The sequence below is a fragment of the Protopterus annectens genome, chromosome 7.part1, assembly GCF_019279795.1.
Source record: "Protopterus annectens isolate FY-2018-M chromosome 7.part1, PAN1.0, whole genome shotgun sequence".
In the NCBI taxonomy this organism is placed as follows: Eukaryota; Metazoa; Chordata; order Ceratodontiformes; family Protopteridae; genus Protopterus; species Protopterus annectens.
In genome coordinates this window covers 480,063,319-480,084,882 of record NC_056740.1, presented here as the reverse complement: position 1 = coordinate 480,084,882, position 21,564 = coordinate 480,063,319, and the positions used below count along the sequence as shown (strand labels likewise).

Genomic DNA, 21,564 nt, shown 5'->3' with positions numbered 1-21,564 from the left:
GAAGGAGCCTCTACTTCCACACTAAGAGTACAGTTGGCGGCCATATCCAACTTCCATGTTGGTGAGGACGGTTCTTCTATTATGTCCCACAGGCTTTGTAAGGCTTTTATGAAAGGTTCCTTCCATCTTCGACCGCCCGTCAGAGACCCTTTATTCCCATGGAATTTAAATTTGTTATTGTCGCAACTAATGTTGCCACCCTTCGAACCAGCCTCTTCTTGCCTCCTGAAGTTTTTGTCGTGGAAGACTTTTTCTTGTAGTGGTTACTTCAGCTCGGAGGGTGTCAGAGCTGCAAGCACTATCAATTAAACAACCTTACTTAATTTTCCACCCAGATAGTTTCCTTACGAACAAACCAGTCTTTCCTTCCTAAGGTATGTTCTGTCATAAATATTAATCAGTCCATTGAACTCCCTACTTTCTTCAAAAACCATACCAGCAAGTTGGAATATATGCTGCACAAGTTAGATGTCCACAGACAGCTAAGATTTTATTTGGACAGGACTAAGGATTACAGAAAAACAGATCAACTTTTTGTTGCATTTGCAGACAATAAAAAGGGCATGGCAGTTAGAATACACAAAGGCTATACAATCAGTAAGCCATTTAGAAAGCGTACGTTTTGTAAGTCAAATCAGGCCTTGCCCTCCAAACCTAAGGGCCATTCTACTAGATCCGTTTCCACTTTCTTGGCTCATGCAGCTCGCCTGCCTTTGGACATGATTTGTGCAGCAGCCACGTGGTCTAAACCACATACTTTCATCGCTCATTATAGGGTTGACAAAGCCTCCAAAGACAGGACATCTTTTGGTTCCACTGTGCTCAGGAACGTTCTTCCATGAGTCACTCAGGGTGACGGAGCTAGGGATGCTACCCGTGTGTAAGAACAAACGGCGAGATTGAACACACTCACATAAAGAAGTTATGTTCTTACCATAACGTTCCATGTGGAGTGTTCATCTCGCCTTTGTTCTTACATTCCCCCCCTTCCCTCCCTCACGTGTTTGGAAGAACGAGTAGGACTAGAGTCTGGTCCATATGTCTACCTCTTCCGGGTATATATATATTACCTTTTACCTCATAGGGTATATTTCGTTACCCTTTAGTTAATTTGTCAGTGAGATAGTGTCTCTGAATTTTTGTGGCAGTATGTAGCCTTAGCACCTCAGGTTTATTGTTAGTCTGGTTTGCTTGCAAACTAGATCTGAGTAATGGCAGGGAGGATTGTGGGATATAGCCTGGTCTCAAGCTTCTCTAAGATGCAGAGCTTTGCTATGCGGCCGACTCTGAGCCGAGGATCGGCTCCGAACCAGTGTGTAAGAACAAAGGCGAGATGAACACTCCACATGGAACGTTATGGTAAGAACATAACTTTTTTTTTCAGTTTACAACCTTGCTTTTTGGCTTGTGTACTGCTCCAAGGGTGTTCACAAAATGCCTGGCCCCTGCCATTGCATTCTGTCGAACCAAGGGTATCCAAATATACCCCTACCTGGACCCACATCCTCCTAGTGGTATCCAAAACCTTGCTCCTGAGCCAGCTAAACTTTACCATGACCACCCTGCACAGTTTGGGGTTCACCCTCAATCTTCCAAAGACCCCACTGCAACCACAGCAGGACAAAGTTTTCCTGGGTTGCAGAATAATATCAGACTTGATGAGAGCCTACCTCCCACAGGACAAACAGCAGTCTCAAGTCAATTTTAAAACCTGCTGGGGGTCACCCACTTCTGTGCAAGGCAGTTCCTACAACTTAATAGGACTTACGGCAGCCACGATTCCCATGCTCCCCCTTGCCAGGTTACACATGAGGAAACTTCAGTGGTACTTAAAGAATGCATGGTCTCAGCACTGTAGAGATTCAGATTCCCCTTTTTCCTTGCCTAAAGACAGAATTGAAATTGTAGATTCAACAAATCCTCCTACAGCCTCCCCCCCCCCCCCCCCGCCTACTCCATGCACATAAGACGCATCAGATCTGGGGCGGGGGGCAACTCTGAAGGGTTACAGGGTCCAAAAATCTTGGACTCCGGCCCTTCAAAAGCAACACATCACTGCAGTCTTGCTGGCTCTTCAGGCATTGCTACCCATCCTCCAACCAGGCCTACTTCACATTCTCGCGGACAATACCACAGCCATGTGGTACCTGAACAAACAAGGAGGGACCAAAGCCTACCTCCTATGCAGGATAACCATACAGATTTGGGAGTTAGCCACCCAACACAACCTCTTCCTGCAGGCCTCTTACATCCCCTCTCAGGAAAACAAAGAAACAGACTTGCTCAGCAGAACCTTCTCTCATCTTCACAAATGGATGCTAAACAGGGACACCTTAGTCCACCGATGGGGCACCCCTCAAGTAGATCTGTTTGCCTCTCCCCAGAACAGACAACTAGCCAAATTCTGCAGCAGAGTTCACACTCCAGCCTGGAGAGTGAATGTCTCCAGCTTTTCTTGGAAGGGAATGTTCCTTTATGCGTCCCCCCCCCCCCTTCCCACAAAAACAAAAGGTCCTTATAAAAATCAAGTACCAACCAAAAATCTTGGTGGTGACTCCCTACTGGCCAAGGCAACACTGGGTTCCCCCTTCTGCACACTCTAGCCAAGGGAAGTCACCACAAGTTACCCAACAAGGTGGACCTTCTATCACAGCAAAAGGGACCTCATTCACCCTCTGCTACAAATGCTCAACCTAGCACTCTGGGTGATCAACTTCTAGTCCCTTATAGACAGCTTTATTCTGGGGATGTGCTCTCTATTCTGAGGGAGGCCAGGAAACTAACTACTAGAAAAACTTACCTTTCCAAATGGGAAAGATTTGAAAAATGTTATCTTAAGGACAGGCACCCTATGCAGGCAGACCCACCCCTAGTTCTTAGCTTTGTTTTTGATCTCATAAAAACTGGATAACTTCCTCCTCTGTAAAAGTCCACCTTTCAGCCTGCTTACCATTACAGCCACCACTGCTTTCCAAACTGGACGTTAAGCTTCTCCTGAGAGAGATCCTTCACATTTAACCACCATGAAAACCCATTTCTCCCCCATGAAACCTCAGCTTTGTCCTAGAAAAACTCTCCTTTCTTCCTTTTGAGCTGGCTCGTTCGGCCTCCTTACAGATGTGTACTTGGAAAACTGTTCTCTTAGTGGCTATTTCTTCCGCTAGAAGGGTGTCAGAACTACAGGCCCTCATGCCCTGCCCCCCTTACACCACCTTCCATAATGACAGTTAACGTACGCGCAAACCCTTCCTTTATGCCCAAGGTGGTTAATGAACTATCCTTTACCAGTCCATCCACCTGTCTTCCCTAATTCAAACAGGGCAGAGAGAATCCTGTATTCCCTGGACGTGCACAGGCAGTTGAAATTGTTTAGACAAGACTAAATCCCTTCAGGAAGTGTGACCAGCTATTTATCTCCTTTCACCCCAGGGTGCTGGGCAAGGCAGTCTTGAAACAAACCAGTTCCTGTTGGATTAGGAAAGCTATCCTCTCTTGTTATTCATACCATGGCAAAGCCTTGCCTCCTGGAGTTGGGGCTCACTCCACCTTGGGCCATAGCTACCTCCAAGGGCTTCCTCAAGGGCCTGGACACAGCCTCCATCCTGGAAGCAGCTACCTGGTCTACAGTCTACACATTTACCAAACACTACAAACTAGACCAAGTCTCCAGGGCCAGAGCAGGGTTTTACATTTATTTGTTTACCAGGTTTGCCCGACTGAGCTGAAGAGCCCTTTTTCTGCGCGGAGACCCAGGGGGAAAAAGCTCCAACATATTGTATAATTTTCATTATACATTAGCATTCAACAGCAATGTTACAGGATTATTACAAGGCATTAAATAGCAATATAATGTTGTACAGTGTCAGTCAGGAGTACAGCAAAGCTCTTTCAAGGTGGATAAAAAGTATGTCATTAAGATGAATATAGTTTTTGGGTAAGTGGTTACAAAAACCCAGTTTTATAATGTAGTGGCATGAAGGCAAGACCATTACAATAAAAATATGAATTTATATATGTATATATAAAATGTTATGAATATATACGTGTAATATACACTTGTATGTATCGCCATCTGTATATCTCTATATGCACACACAAATGCATATATACAGGTGTGTATATGTGTGTATTGTGTGGGCTGCCTCTGGATGCTCCAGTTTCCTCCCACAGTCTAAAGATGTGCAGTAGGTGGTTTGGACATTCTAAATTGGTCGTATGTTTGCTAGTGTGTGATATGGAAGAACAACCAAGGCAGGGCAAGCCACCTGGTGGTGGTAACCTTGGCTCTAAATGACTGTAGCTGTTGAAGTGATACCCTGACCCCATGTGCAAAAATGAGAAATGGTTGTTGGATACAAATATAAATTTTTTTGTGTGTATGTATAGATGTATATATGTATGCGTGTGTGTGTGTATGTATATGTATATATATATGTATATATATATATATATATATATATATGTATATGTATATATATATATATATATATATATATATATATATATATATATGTATATATATATATATATATATATAAGCAGACTCGGCATGTTCATAGGTTAGTACTAGGCTTAACTGCCCTTGTGAGCCATTTTAAGCCTAGCCAATTATCCCCTGTGAGATTCAAACCCTGTACCTTGTGTTTGTAAGGCAAACACCTTAACCATTAGGCCATCCTCCTTGCGGTGACGTGGGTTTCCTCTGGCATTCCAAAGACATGCAGTAAGTGGATTGGACACACTTATTGGCCGCAGGTTTGAGTGTGTGTGTGAGTGATACGGATGAACCACCACTGCAGGGCTCTCCACCGGCTTGTGTAAACCTTGGCTTAAGATTGTCACTGAAGTGACACCCATGCAAAATCTGAAGGTAATGCTACTCAATGCTAGAAGTCTAAACCTCAAAATGCACTCTCTCAAGGCACTCCTAAAAATGGAGAACATCAATATCTGTGCAGTAACTGAGACCTGGTTCAAGGCTCCAGAGAGCACCCCTGCAATACCAAGCTACAACTCTTACCACACTTCGGCCACAAAACCAAGACCGAAACACTAAAGGTGGAGGAGTGTCCATATTCACCAAGGATATTCACACCTCCAGGCTAGTTGCCCAACACAATGCATCTGAAATTCTCCAGGTGCAGCTAACACTAGGTAAGACGCCAATCCAAATTGTAGCTTGCTATAGATCCCCCACCATGCCCCAAGATTCTCACTACACCTTTCTAAACATACTGGAAAATATTAAGATACTACCAAACACCATAATACTGGGTGATCAACTACCCTGCCATTAACTGGGTAAACTACTCGGGTACCAACTCCTTTTCCCAACGGTTTTTGGAATTCATAAATTCCAATGCCCTGGATCAACTAATCCATTGTCCCACCAGGAGCTCCAATATACTAGACCTGGTCATTACCAACATGGGAGATGGATGCTCCACACCAGTGGTCACCCCCTCATTGGTCAGGTCTGACCATAAGCACATCACCCTTGACATCCACATCCCACCCCCAGTAAGGAAACCTCCTTAAACTTCTCCAAAGCCAACTTCATGCTACTGAAGTCAGAAGTGACAAACTTCATGCCACCCATGCGTTCGACTGCTGAATCCTACACTAAGGCACTGTACGAGCACATCCACTCGTGCATGAATCGTGCCATCCCATATAAAACCAAGATGCTCTCCTCCAAAAAAAGGAAGCCAATCTGGTGATCCCCTGCTATAAACAAACTATACAACAGAAGGAAGAAACTGTTGCAGAAAAGAGGAAAATCCCAGGATGCAAAAAAGCTCCCTCACCATCCTCAGTAAGAAGCTGAGATACCTCATAAAATCCTCAAAAGCTAGTTATGAAAATAAAATTGCCAAAGATTCCAAAGACAACCACAAGGCATTCTATAGTTATGTCAAGAATCTAAATGACAATGCTCTGAGCTACAACAGAATGGCTTTAAATATACTGATCCCAAGGATATTGCCAATATCCTGGCAGATCGATTTAGTGCCAACTTCACCCCCTAAAGGGCCCATCTCAGTACCAAAAGATTGCCAAATTCTAGTAATCACGGCCAAACAGGTAGAAACCTCACTCTCCAAAGCTAAGAATTACAGCATCCATGGGACCAGATGATATCCCGGGCTGTGTACTACATGAACTACAAAATGAAGTGCCATGTTTAATAATCATAGCCTCACCTCAGGCTTCGTGCCCACTGAGTGGCACACAGCTACATTTGTCCCACTCCACAAGGGGGGATCCACCTTGGCTCCCAGGAACTACCGTCCCATCAGTCTGACAAGCCTGATCTGCAAGGGCATGGAACGCATTATCATGGAACTTATAAACAAAGACATTGGCAACCTTCAAACACTGGACCCCACCCAGTTTGGGTTTGTGAAGGGCCGGTCTTGTTTTCTGAACCTGATTGACTTCTTCGAACCGGTCTCCAGAGCTGTGGACGAGGGTAAGGCGGTCCACACAGCCTATCTGGACCTCTCCAAGGCCTTCAACACCATCCCCCACTCTGGATTGATAGGTAAACTTACTAAGCTGGGCATAAATCCCTAGGTCACTCGATGGGTTGCCAACTGGCTTACTGACAGAACCCAGACTGTAAAAGTAGCCGACTCCAAATCCAGCTCCGGGCAAGTGGAGTACCTCAGGGTTCAGTCCTGGGACCACTCTTGTTTGGCATCTACTTCTCTGAAGTTCACGCCAACACTGAGGGACTCTGGCTAACAAAGTTCGCAGATGACTGCAAACTGGGAGCCATTATTGAATCCCCAAATTATGTGGATATTCTACAAAAGGGCCTTAAAGAAACAGATGCCTGGTGCCAGAGCCATGGGCGGGATCAAGCTTAATGCCAAGAAATGTATAGTTATCCCCTTTGGAAAAAAACATTTACCCATGAATTACTACATAGGTGGCAATACACTATACATCAAAAGTGTGATGGTGATGAGAGACTTGGGGATACAGGTGAACAGTGGTCTCACCTTCGATAACCACATCACAACAGTCAGGAAATCCTATGTGGCACACCTCATCACTAAGGGCTTTTCATTGAGAAAAAAATGTCATTGTCCCACTGTACTCATCCCTCATTAGACCCATTATAGAGTATAACGCCCCGTTTGGTATGTACCTCACAAGACATCTGCAACAGCTGGAAAGGCCGCAGAAATACCTCACTAAAAGAATCACAGTTCCAAAGCAGATGCCATATGCTGACAGTCTAAAAAAACTCCAGCTATACTCTGTGGCATATCGTCTACTCAGAGGCTATCTGTGCTTAACATACAAGGCCATGTCAAACCCTGAGCTGTTGGACATGCTCCAATTAAAGAAATCCCAATCCCTCAGAGCCACACTCTCTAGGGATCTAAACCTTGTCATCACAATGAACAAAACATGCTGGAGGGATAGGTTCCTGACCCAGAGACTCCCCATACTCTGGAGTAGACTGCCCGTACATGTCAAGCAGAGTGCCTCCTTGGCCCTCTTCAAAAGGAACCTTGATGAATGGATGGGAGAAAGGAAATTCACCCCGAGGATCATGTCAGTCGCCCTGCTAGCAGAGGTCCAGGGAAGTAAATATTGTGGGAAGAAGTATCCAAGGAATTATGGCTAGGCTTGTATAGGCCTAGGGCCGATAGCCTAGTACCAACCTATGATCCCCATGTGAAAAAGAGGTTGAGGATGGCTGGATGGGTGGGTGTGTGTGGGCAGAAGATGGTAGTGCAGTCCCCATAGTGTCTTTTATATTTTAGGTTGAGACCTTGTGTTTCAATGAATGTAATGTAGATTCTTTGGCTTACATATTAATTGGTTTATTGAGACAGGAAATCCTTTGTACTGAGCCCCGTGATTGAACTATTAACCAGAAAACTCTCTAGTGTTTGTGCTAGGGAAAATATTTGCCGAGCTTGTTATCACAGAGAGAGGTATTCATTTACGTGATAGACTGTAGATCCTAGTTTTGAGGCATCATGATTACTTTACTGTCTGGAGTCCTACTGTATTTTTTGTCTGTATCCCTTCTTCTTAATTTGTCTTGCAAGCTAATTGACTCCTGTTGGAGCTCATAGCAAAATAACATCAGCACTTACTCTTCCAATGTGTGTATATAGACAGTAAGTCGTGAAAAAGCAAGTCTGTGCAGAATAAGTTAAAAAGTTTTGTAGTATTTGACTTGGTAGTGTTTTCCATTGTATTGCAGTATTAACTGGATTTAAATTTTTGTCTGATAGCTGTGCCTGACACCTCTACGTATCAGTACGATGAGTCTTCTGGTTATTATTATGATCCACAGACGGGCCTTTACTATGATTCCACTTCCCAAGTAAGTATTGGTGTCTGCAGAGCTGATTCTGGTTTTGTGTAACACAGTTGGCAGTAGTTTCTTTTACCTAGGCCTTGGCTACTGCAGTTTCTTATGGCAAAGTTGGCTGCTGTTATTGAAGTGAGAGCTGCCAAGGTTGCATCTCCAGTACTTTCTGCAAGCTAATTGTGCTTAAATTTGTTTGGTTTGACATGTTTTTTAGTGTGTGATATTCAGATCGTTTAATCTGATCCAAGTGTCCTTTTCAGCCTTAACTATAGAATGCATCAGAAGACTCTTAAATGAGGCTTTATACAGTAAACACTGTGTAGGTATGCAAACTTAAAAGAAAACTTTATGCATGTTTTGAGAGTGATTTAGTGGAGACTGCCTTATTGAGTAGCAGTCCTTTAACTTTAAGGATGGAGATTAAACATAAAGTTAGGATGGAGATTAAACGTAAAGTTGGAAGGGACTGAAGACTAGAAGAAAGTGAAAAGCTTACATTGTATCCCCCACCACCAACAGTTGGCATTTTATTTTATTTTTTTGTTAAATGTCTTGTCTGCATACAGTCATGCACTTGTGTAGATGCTAACTGTAAAATGTGGCCATTTATACTCCCTAGCCCCCCCCCCCCCGACTTAGGTCATTGGGTTGTCATTCCCTTTTGATGAAGTCCTCTGATTGCATGACTACATGGTGTAGTAGGTGTCTGTTAGCTTAACAACTAGTACTTGTACCATGTTTGTCGTTACTCTGTTTACAGATTACAGTATTCGTGTTGGGCAGTTGTTAGTGGTTCAACAATGGTTCAGAGGGAGGGAGGAGATGATTACCTATTTTCATCCAGAAGTAGTAGTGGGATGCAGACTGCTTTCACATAGCAAGCAGGAGGGTACGCTTAATAGCCCCTGGAGAAGGTTGATCAGCATCCAGGTCGATCTGGTGTAAACCTGGCCAGCAGGTATTAAAAGTAGTAAAAGACCTTCCTTGGTAGAACTGCCTACACTTTTCATCCAGGCTCAATTATTTTGAGCCTGAAAAGGTAGGCATCCTAATCTGTATATGTTTTCTCACAGCAGATTATTTCTTCAGTTGCCTGCCATGGTGCTAGTCATCATTAACTACGTACATTTCACAATCAATTTTGCACCACACCATAGCAAAAGGATAATATCCCATTGAGCCCTTCACTTTGGATACCTTTTTCACATTGGACTGTTTATTCCTTGACACTGGCAAAGAAGCAACAAAACTGTGCATACAGTAGTATGTTCTTCTGTACTATGGTATATGTCACTGATAATGAGGGGAGAGACATTGTCAGTCAGGTCCATCATTTAAATGGCACAGATGTTATGTGGAAGAAAGCATAAACTATACAGACATCCAGGGGCATATTCTATGGTGTTTTTTTAATTGCCATGTGTGTGGATGGTGTAGACTAGCTTCTTTTAGTAAAACCCTCCCAAAAGGTGTTTAAAAAAAAAAAAAAAAAAAGATACTGGGCCTCTTTGTTGAAATATTGTATTTTTTCTGTGAATTTATTATTTGGTCTGGAAGAGACTCCTTGTATGGACTGTCATCCCCTCTTCAACTCTGTCATCCCTAGTTTCCCTGTTCTGAAAGTATTTATCGTAACCTGGTAGTCCTTAACATCAGACTAGGTTCTGTCCATCCAAAATGGTTTCAAATAGTCTGTGATTGCTCCTTCATGTCTGTTTCTCCCATCCTCATTGAAACGAGATTCATTTCATTCTCCTTTTTCGACACACCTTTTCTCAAGGGGTTGTAGAATTTGTGCCCTTTTATCCATTAAGAAGAGGATTTTACTCAAAAATATACCTGGTTTTCATAAAGGGGCTAGTCTGAGAACTCTTCTAGATCAGTCAACAGCTATCTCAGAATTCCCGTGTTTGGAGATTGACAAACAATACCTGCTTCCATTGATCTTTCCCTGGCTTTTTTTGGTGACATTTAAATGTAAAGGATGCTTGCCTTAACATTTTTGTTCATCCTCCGTGCAGGAAATTAAGATTCTGTGGTTTCTCCATTTTACTTTTTCTTTATTAATCCATTGGTCTTTTCAGCTACCCCAAGTGTAGTCAACAAATGCCTTTCTCCTGTCATTGCCTTTTGCAGACTTAAGAGGAATTAGCATTTTTTTTTTCTATCTGGATTGAACTTTTTATGGTTTCTTTCCTAAAAGATTCCATTAAGGTACATGGGTTTTTATGAATCTTTGAACACTGTAGGGTTCAGTGAATTTCAGTCTTGCCTAAACCCATCCCAAGATTGGATTTTCCAAGGATGCAGAATATATACTCTAAGTGACTGCCTTCCTTCATGCAGACAAAGTTCAGTTCACCTGAGATTAGTTTCAAAACCTTTTTCCTTAAAATGTGACCTTGGCAAGAGGGCTGTTGATGGTACCTTACTGTAAACTCTAGGTGAAGATTGATTCTGTGGTATTTCAAGTCAGCTTGGACTCGGCACTGCCATCCATTGACCTTCCTAATTCCTCTCTCGTCCTTCAGGAAGGAATTTCTTTGGATCAGTCAGATTTCAGTCAACCCAGGAGTGCTCTTTCTTCCTTTCCCTTCTCAGGAGCTATTCATAGATACTTGAGATCTGTTGTGGGGAGTTTGCTCTCGGCGCATCAGGGTCCAGAGAGTTTATCCAAAGAGAGGAACATGTAAAGAAAATGAGTGCCCCTTATCTCAGATTTTGAATCATTGCATTACTTCTGGGATCTGTATCCTTTTCAGAGGTATGCAGGCAGCACCACAGTAATGGCATAAGCGAGACTGCAGCACAGTAATGAGGCGCATAAACGAGGTGGCAGCACAGTAATAGGGCACATAGGTGATGCGGCAGCACAGTAATGGGGCACATAAGCAAGGTGGCAGCACAGTAATAGGGCACATAGGTGATGCGGCAGCACAGTAATGGGGCACATAAGCAAGGTGGCAGCACATTAATGAAGAGCATAAGCGAGGCGTCACCAAGTCTTGCCTCCTCTGTAGACTGGCTTTGATCGCATGGGACACAGTTCCCTACCATGGAAATAAGGCTCTTCTGTTGCAGTCTGCCATGCTTCCAGTCTTGCATGGCGGGACAGACATAGTGTTCTTTTATGCGTACCCTCCACTTGCTGGTGACACCCTTTTGACCAAGACAGCACTGGTTTCTCCTTTTTCATTTGGCCAAGGGCAGTCATCACAGGTTATCTCAAAGTGGATTTGTGCCATTGTTGCACTATAATGAGGATATAGTTAAGGTTTTACAGGAAGCTAGAAGAATAACTACAATTAAATCTTGCATTTTTTAATAGAAAATATGGTGCTGCCAAAGTAATTGGGACCCTTAACTGTGTAGTCTAATTCATCTCCTGTGGGAGTTGCCCAGTTCTGGGTTGGAATTTCTCTTCTATCAAAGCCCATTTGTCAGTGTTCTGTCTGCCCTCCTACCTCTATATCCCCCATCTTCTCGTTTTGAGGTCTAACAATTTTTAAAAGGTGTCGTCTACATCTGACCACCAGGGAGTCATTTATCCTTTTTGAGATCTAAATTGTCTTGAAAAATCTTGCACTACCTCCTTTTGAGGCTGCAACTTTAGTCTCAAATTATGTACTTGGGGAAAACTGTTTTTTTATGGTGACTTTAACTTCTGTTAGAAGGGTGTCAGAACTACAAGCCTTTAAGGTCTCCTTTAAGGCCCCCGAGCCGGCAGAAAACAGTACTCAAGCCGCTGAATCACTTACAAATGCCTTCTACCAGCACCTGCAGGACTGCATGGATAAGGCAATCCCAAGCAAAACAAAGACTCTTTGTACCAAAGGCAAGCGTCCAGTCTGGTGGACCCCAGCCATAAACAAACTCTACAACAAAAGGAGGAAGCTACTACAAGATAGAGCAAAATCCTTAAAAGGTAAGACACCCTTGATCACTATAAGTAAAAAACTAAGAGCTCTCATAAAATCATCCAAAGCAAATTTCGAGAGAAAATAGCTAAAGACTCAAAAAGACAATCATAAGGCCTTCTTTAGCTATGTTAGAAACCTGGGAGGAAACTCCCAGATATGCTCAGAGCTAGTTCAAAGATTACTGATCCTACAGACATTGCCAACATACTGGCTGACAGGTTCAGTGCAAACTTCTCCCCCCCCAAAAGGAGAGATATCTATACCAAACGATTGCAGCCCCAAACATCTCCAGCGCCCAAGTGAGAACTCTCTCCAAAGCAAAAACACAGCATCCATGGGACCTGATGGTGTCCCCGCTGTGTGCTCCATGAACTCAATGAGGAATTAAACCCACAGCTAGGACAGCTGTTTAATCAAAGTCTTACCTCTGGAACTGCAACTGTGGTACCACTTCACAAAGGCGTGCCTCCACCCCTGAAATTACGGCCCATTAGCTTGACAAGCCTTCTCTGCAAAGCCATGGAGAGGATCATAATGGACCTCATAAATAAAGACATAGGAATTTGCAGACTTTGGATCCAACCCAGTTTGGCTTTGTCAAAGGCAGATCATGCCTTTTAAACTTGGTTGACTTTTTCAAACAGTCACCAAAGCCATTGATGAGGGAAGGCAGTCCATACAGCCTACCTCGATCTGGCTAAGGCCTTCGATACAATACCCCATTCGGGTATCATTGAAAACTCATCAGCTTAAATGTCAACCCATACATCACAAGATGGGTTGCAAACTGGCTGAGTGACAGAACCCACAGGGTCAGAGCTGCTGGCGCCATGTCAGACTCAAAGCCTGTCACAAGTGGTGTCCCACAGGGCTCAGTCCTGGCCCACTCTTGTTTGGCATCTACTTTTCCCAAGTACAAACACAGGAGGGTTATGGCTGACAAAGTTTGCAGATGACTGCAAAGCCATAGTAGAAAACACATCTGACACAGATATCCTTCAGAAGGGTCTCACAGAAACGGATAACTGGTGCCAGAGCCACGGCCTAAAGTTAAATGCCAAAATGCATAGTCATACCCTTCGAAAAACAAGGTTACAGCTACCAAATAGGTGGCAATCCACTGAGCACAGAGGACCTGGGGACCCAGGTTGATAGTAGTCTGTCATTCGACACCCATGTAGCTAAAGTAGTTAGGAAGACCTTCTACATTGCCCACCTTATCATGAAGGATTCTCATCTAGATCAAGGGAGGTCATAGTCTCCTTTACTCATCACTCATCAGACCAATGATTGAGTACAATGCCCCATTCGAATGTATCTGACCCGACACTTGCAGCAGCTGGAGAGGCCACAAAGTTCCTCACCAAAAGGATAAAGGGTCTCAAAATCTGTCCTATGCTGCCCGACTGAAAGAACTCCAGCTCTATTCAGCTGCTCAGAGGTGACCTTTGCCTAACATACAAGGCCATGTCAAACCCAGATTTGATGAATATGCTTCACCTCAAAAATCTAGATCCATCAGAGCCAAGACTTAAACCTTGACACTGCTATTAATAGGACGTGCTGGAGGGATAGATTCATCACCCAAAGACTCCTATGCTGTGGAACAAAATCCCGTACATGTGAGGCAGAGCACTGGCCTTGTTCAAGAGAAATCTTGACCAATGGATGGGAGATCAGATATACCCCAGGGATTACCTCAGTGTCACTGCTTCGCAGAGGGCACAGCAAATAATGGGTATAGTTCCCCATACTAAAGGCGATGGGCTAGGCTTTTAAATGCCCTCGGGCAGATAGCCTAGTATGAACCTATGAACCTATGATGGCTTCCACCTTTTTCTCATTTTCCATAATGATTTCTCTTGCAACTAATCCTACCTTTGTGCTTAAGGTGTTCATTGAGATCTCGTACCATCAACTTGCTATTTGGTGAGTGCTTTCATGCCTAAAGCACTTCTTCAGACCATAATACCAGCAAGACACCAAATCCTTAAATACATCAAACAAACATCCAGTTAATTGCAAAAAACATTAAAACCCTATTCTCACTGATGTAAATTACGTATTTTCAGTACTAGTTTTAAAGGAATATGATCATTCAGTCCGAAATCCCTAGTAGCCTGCAGTTTAATAATCCATCTTAGTTCTTCATATTCCATTCTTTTAATATCACCTCCCCTAATGTTCTTGGAAACAAGTTGTAACACCAAAAGAATGAAAGAATGTCCAGGATTGCTGTTAACATGTTTGTCTAAAGCACTGCGTGTGGCATTCCTGCGTATGTCGCCAGCATGGTCCAATATTCTCTCTTAGGCAGTGATTAGTCTTTCCTACATAAAAGCAGGAGCAAGAATTGGGTGATTTTCATCACTACTGCTGTATTCATCTTGCCCTTAACCCATTAAGCAGTTTAACTGATTAGGTCTGTCACAATTTGGTTCCCAAAAAAATAACCTTGCTTAAAACACTTATCTTCATTTTATGGATGACTCAAAACTGTGTAGTTTATCAGATAAGGAGTCAAAAGCACAACTGCGAGTGGTTACAACTTTCTCATATGATTTGTCATTTGGTATTGATAAATGTCAAGCAGTGTTTAAAGGAGGCAAGTTGGCAGTACCAAGAAAGTGTGGGGCAGGAATGCGATATAAAGCAACTTGAGCAGGATGGCATGTATAAATATTTGGGAAATGACGAGACTGCAACAAAACATGAACAGATGCCACTAAAACTCAGTAAGGAATATTTCTGAAGATTAAAACTAATGTTGACAACGGCTATGTCCTCTAGGGATAACATGCAAGCTATAAATCAATTTGCTCTTCTGTTCTAATTTCAGATCTGATGTTAATATTTCTTCCCTTCCTTCACTGATGGGTTTGGTTCCGAGCCCCTTGGAACCATTTTGGCCTAATACCAGGTTCGCATATACCAAAAACTCTTGAGCTAAGCTGCTACCCACAGTGCCCTTCTCTCTGTTACCTCAGATCTCATTTGTTGCATAGCCCTATAGCAGCGTTTTACAAAGCTCTCAAACTGAGTTGTATTTTCTTCATAATTGTGTATCATTTAACTTTTTTCTTTTTCACTCTCTCTTGATAAGTCTAACTAGCTCTACCCATTGGGTATTTCTTTTACCATCGTAGGTACACCCGCTCCTTACCCTTGTATCGCTTGATGCCATCATTGGTATCTTCTTTCCCTTTCTTCTTCTTTTCTTCCCCTTTAGGTGTTTAGTGGTTTTGTGAACTTTTTTGTATGTGCATGGAAATGTCTGACAAAAAAAGGGACTTCGGGGTTTAAATATTGTGCCTCTTGCAATGGTAAACTCCCTAACAGCGAGACTCATGACGACTGTTTGTCTGGGGGTTTCTTACCTCTCTTAAACCTCCTTGCCAAATTTGTCAAAGTTTTAGTCGGCAGATGCTGAACGAAAGGAAAAATAAATTGATTCTGAAAAGCCTTCTTGTTTCTCCATTCTCAGAGTCCCTGTCTGTGTTGGGAGGTCTCGATCCTTTCAGTGAATGACAAGAAATGTCCCCATTCTTATCCCTCTTCACCAGCTGGTGATAAGAGCAAGTCACACACACATAAGGCCCACAAATCGTCCTCGAAGCATAGGATTGCTACTTCAGCTCCAACTATTACTACTGCTACTGATGTTCATCGTGCATACAGCTGCAGTCATAACAGATGGGTTCTCCTGCCGTCAGGCGGGTCCTCGGTCGGCCGAATTCCAAAGTCTAGGTCTGGCGTCTGTTGTCGTCGCTTCTTCCCTGACGTCAGTGCAACAGGGGTATAAAAGAACCAGCCAACACCATTTTCTTCAGTCTTTCTTGCCGCACGGTGCCCGAAGCAGAAGCAGTTCGCAAGTGCCGGTCTGCCAGCTCCTGAAATTACGAATATTTTGTAACCGAAGTCTTCTTGAAAGCTAAGTACCCTGTTGGGGAAACTTTTCTTGCCTCAGACCGATGTCAAAGTTAATAATTGTATTTCATGTGGGAAGCAAATACCGCATAAGGATTTTCATTCCCTCTGCATTTCTTGCTTAGGCCCAGACCACGACGTCTCGGTCTGTCGTTTTTGTGCTACAATTCAACAAACGCACCATTAAGCATCGGGTGGAGTTCACCCAGCACTGTTTTGACAAAAAATTTAACTATTATGTCGGATACTCCGACTCCAATTTTGTCTAAAAAAACGCAAAGATAAGGACCGACACACGAGCTCCGCGGCCTCTACCAACACCACGCCAAAGCCAACTACAGGTGGTCCGGTTGTCAGCGAGGCGCCTACGCAGCCCCTGCCTACCGACGACACTTCATTGGCGGTGTCTACTGTGCCCGAGGTGGCAGGCTCCTCTGCCCACACCCCGACTACGGATACCGAAGCCACTCTTGGTGGTGAAACTCAAAATGTAGACAGGTCTGCCTCCTCTCAAGGTGTCTTGACCTTCCTCTTCTTTTTCCATCAAGGCTTTCACTAAGTCTAAAGCAGCCATGCATTCTAAGAGACAAGCTACACAGGGCCCTTCTCCAGGCCCCATGCCTAAAAAACAGATGCTTAAAATGGCTGAGGATTTAATTACTCTAATCAGGGGTTCTCAACCCCCCCCCCCGGAAAAAAGGCCCAGAGTGGAGGAAGAATCCCCCTCCTCTGACCAGGCCTCCATTATTTCAGAGCACTCTGATGAACAGGAACATTCTTACTCCCCTTTTGAAGATTCTGATGCAGAGGAGTCCATTCCCTCTGCCCCCCCGAGGATTACTCATTTGGGGAAACCTTGCATACCTTAAGGGAACACTTCCATTGGGAAGGCCAAGAGTACTCAGATTCCAAGAAAAGGCTGAAGGATTTTCTCTTGCTGCCTCAGCACAGGCCTCTGGCTATACCTCCTGTCTTAGACATACTAGATGATGTGTATTCTAAGGCCTGCCTTAACCCCGGACTCTTTACCTCCAGCCCCAGTCAAGCCTGACAGATACTACCGGGTGCCTGACTTGCACCAATTTTATACAGCCATGCAGCTGATCCAGAAACTACCTCACAGGGCCCCAAGGGAATTAAGGCCTCCACTGCTAAAAATCCATTACCTTCCGAGAGAGATTCCAGATCTTTAGAAAGGTGGGGGGGGGGAAGGTATACACCTCGGCCACCTTAACCATGAGGGCTTTAAACTGTCAGTTCCATATGTTAAAGTACCAACAGATGTTCTTCATCTCACATTGCTGCAGTCCTTACATATGGGTAGTCCGCTGTCCTCGGTCGGCCCGAATACCAAAGTATTAGGCTGACGTCGGTCATGGGCGCTCAGAACTGACATCAGAGCGTCAGGGTATAAAAGCGCATGACCGACGTCATATCCTCAGTCTTTTTTGCCGCATGGTCCGATGCAGAAGCAGCGTTGGAAGTGCCGTTCGGCGTTCTGAAATTTTCGTATTCTGAGTTTCAGACCGAATCCAAGTTGGGCTAAGTACCCCGTTGGGGAATATTTTTGTTTTTTCTTGCCTCAGTTAATTACCGGATGTCAGAAAAAGTGAATAATTGTATTTCTTGTGGGAAACAGATACCGCATAGGGATTATCATTCTCTTTGTATTCCTTGTTTGGGACCTGAGCACGACGTAGTCGGGTGTCGCTTTTGTGCTAGGTTTAATAAGCGCACCATAAAACGTAGGTTAGATTGCGCTAGGCTGGTCTTCGGTAAGCGGTGTAATTATAATATGCCGTCGGATCCTTTGACGCCCGCTACCGCGAAGAAGCGCAGAGACAAATCTGTAAAATCCAGACAGGATGAGTCGTCCGTTCCGGACGCCGGTTCTTTAGAAGCTTCGGTGGAACCTGTGGATCCGGCCGAGGCTTCACTTAAGTCTCAGGGGGAGACTTTGATTTTGCAAGATGTGGCCTCTCAGGAGGCAGGTCAGGCTGAGGGGGCCTCTCAGGTTACTGTTCTCCCTTCCCTTCCTAAGGTGGTTAGGCCTTCTCCTTCTGTCTCTAAGGCTTCTTCCAAAGGCAGGACTGGTTTGTCTTCCTCTGGTGTCAGTCCTAGTTCTGCAGGGTCTGTGCCAAAAAAGCACATGCTTAAAATGGCAGAAGATTTGATTACTTTAATTAGAGGTTCTATGCCCCCTCCTGATAAGAGGCCTAGGGTGGAGCCAGAGTTGGAAAGTTTGGATCAGGCCTCTGATGACTCAGAGTCTTCGGCTGAAGACATTCAGGATTTCCCTCCTTATTCTGATTCTGATGCAGAGGATTCCAATCCTTCTGCTTCTCCTCCAGAGGATTTTTCTTTTTCAGAAACACTACATTCTATGAGGGAGCATTTTAAGTGGGAAGGTCAGGATTTCTCTGATTCATGGAAGAGGCTTAGGGAATTCTTGTTTTTACCACAGCATAGACCCTTGGCTATACCTCCTGTTTTGGATGTTCAAGATGTTTTCTCAGAGGCTTCCCTTAATCCAGATTCTCTGCCTCCTGCGCCAGTTAAACCGGATAGGTATTACAGGGTACCTGAGGCTCATAAATACCTCTATAAGAGTCCTAGGGCAGACCCAGAAACTATTAGCCAGGGACCTAAGGGTGTCAGAGCCTCTGTTGTAAAGAATCCGGTTCCTCTAGATAAAGAGGCTAGAGCTTTGGATAGATGGGGAAAAAGGTGTATACCTCTTCTACTTTAGCAATGAGGGCTTTGAATTGCCAGTTTCATATGTTGAAGTATCAGAATTTTCTCCTTACTCAACTAAAATCTAAAGTGGATGCTTTGGCAGAGGGCATAGAGTGTAAAGAATTACAGGATTTGGTACATGTCTCTGAACAGGTGGGTAAGCATTCTTTGCAGTGTGGTTTTGATGCTTTACAGGCTTCTTCCAGGGTGGCTGCCACTGGTTCAGTTCTTCGCAGGCACGCCTGGCTTAAGGATCAGAATTTGTCAGAGCATGTTAAAACCAGAATTTTGGATGCTCCTTTACAGTCTGAAGTTTTGTTTGGTCCCCCTGTGGAGTCGGTCTTGAAGAAAATGGAAGACAAGGCTAAGTTTATGCAGACTGTTAAAGATTTTTTACAGGTGCAGCCTCCAAAGTTTAGTAGAAATTGGCCTACTAAGGGGTGGGCGTATCCTTCTTCTGATTCTCAGTCTAGGGGTAGAGCTAGGCGTGGTAGGGGCAGAGCTCAGAGTACCTTCAGGCCTAGAACATGGAGTTCACCTGCACAATCTTCGGGGGAGGGCAGGGGCCAGTCCTTTCGTAAACAGGCCCAATGACCTGCATTTTCAGCTGCCAGATTCTTCTTGCCTGGCATCTCCTTTGGGAGGAAAATTGGCACTCTTCAAGCAAAACTGGCTTTTAATCACCCAGGACAAATGGGTATTGGACATTATAAACCGAGGCTACAAGTTTTATTTCCATACATTGCCTACTTTCAAAGGCATGCCAGACGTTCCTCCTCAGCAAAGGGTAGAGGCTCACAAGCAGATTTCTTTACTTCTTCAAATGGGAGCTATACAACCGGTCCCTCTGTCAGAAGTGGGCCTAGGATTTTATTCTCGCCTGTTTCTAGTACCAAAGAAAGGGAACACGTGGAGACCGATTTTGGATTTATCTATCCTCAACACATATCTGGACATTCCAAAGTTCAAAATGTTGACGTTGCAACAGCTTTTACCTCTGTTGGGCAAAGATCACTGGATGGTAACTCTGGATCTCAAAGAGGCTTATCTTCATGTTCCTATCAGGCCCAGTTGCAGAAGGTACCTGCGTTTTCGGGCTGGGACTTTTCATTATCAGTTCTCTGCATTGCCCTTTGGCTTATCTACTGCGCCCAGAGTGTTCACAAAGGTTCTGGCTCCAGTGATAGCCTTCAGGTTAAGAGGAATACAAAATTATCCTTATTTGGACGATTGCCTGATTCTGGCTCAAGACAAGGACGAACTTCTTCATCTACAGTATGTGATGGCAGTGTTAAGGTGCCTAGGGTATTCTGTGAACGAAACAAAGTCCAGTCTAGTACCCTCTCAGGACATGTGCTTTCTGGGTGTGAGACTGAATACAGCTTCCCAGATGGCTTTTTTGACCCCGGACAAACAAAAGAACCTTACTCTTTACTTCCATCAAATGTCTCTTCGGTCCAGGCTGACTGCAAGGACAGTCCTTCAAGCCTTGGGGTTCATGGCATCTTGTATTCTGGTGCTTCCCAATGCCAAACTGCATATGAGGAAGCTTCAATGGTATCTCAAAAATGTATGGACACAACACTGCTAAGATCTGGACACTGTCATTCAAATAATACCTTGCATTCAGAAGGAATTTTTGTGGTGGGCTCAGGAATGTCACCTAAACAAGGGACTCTCTGTGACCCGACCAGAGGCGAGTCAGATTCTAACGACAGATGCCTCAGACAAGGCTTGGGGAGCACACCTCAATGGAAAATGGGTTCAAGACACGTGGCCTGCCAGACTTCAACATTTGCATATCAACTTGAAGGAGATGTTAGCAGTCCAATTTGCATTGATGGCTTTCAAGGATTTACTTCTCCCAGGACAGGTGTTGATTCAAACAGACAACACAACTGTCATGTGGTACATCAACAAGCAAGGGGGAACACATTTGTACCCTCTTTGCAGGCAAGCGATTTTGTGGGAGACTGCTCTCAGTTTACAACTCAATCTTCAGGCAAGGTTTCTACCAGGAGCACAGAACTCCTTAGCAGATGTGTTGAGCAGACAGATAGTGGATCCCCACGAGTGGAAATTGGATCCTCATGTATTTCGAAAGTTGACAGTGTTCTGGGGAACTCCAGACATAGATCTGTTCGCTTCTCCACTAAATTACCAGTTGCCAAAGTTTTGCACAAAAATGTTTCATCCAACAGCTTGGAGGGTGGATGCTCTATCATTCATTTGGAGCAATCTTCACGTCTATGCCTTTCCACCTCTGCCTCTCCTCCCAAAGGTACTCTTGAAGGCCAGACAGGACAAGCCATCCATGATTCTAATAGCTCCAGATTGGCCTCGGCAACACTGGTACCCACTACTGAGAAGTTTAGTACTGGAGCCTCCATGGCCTTTGCCTTCGATTCCACACCTTTTGTCTCAGGAGGGCAATCATTTACTCAATGTCAAAATTCAGTCTCTGCATCTAACAGCCTGGCATATTCTGTTCTAGACCCTGGAGGGTCTCAGCTTCCACAACAAGTTTTGAATGTTATTTTGGAGGCCAGAAGGCCTAGTACAAGGAAAGTTTACGCTGATAAATGGAGGAGGTTTTTTATTTGGAGCAAAGCGCAGGACTTTGATGTTTCCAAACCTAAT

The 21,564-nt window shown here is 44.1% G+C and overlaps 1 protein-coding gene across 1 annotated transcript in view; it reads left to right on the top strand.

Moving 5' to 3' along the window:
- The window catches only part of LOC122807832 (RNA-binding protein 5-like), a 1,001,232-nt gene that overhangs the window by 599,555 nt on the left and 380,113 nt on the right, over nucleotides 1-21,564 (top strand). Inside the window, exon 16 of the mRNA XM_044078931.1 lies at nucleotides 8,262-8,353. Coding sequence (XP_043934866.1) covers nucleotides 8,262-8,353 — 92 coding nt within the window. The remainder of the gene's footprint in view (nucleotides 1-8,261; nucleotides 8,354-21,564) is intronic.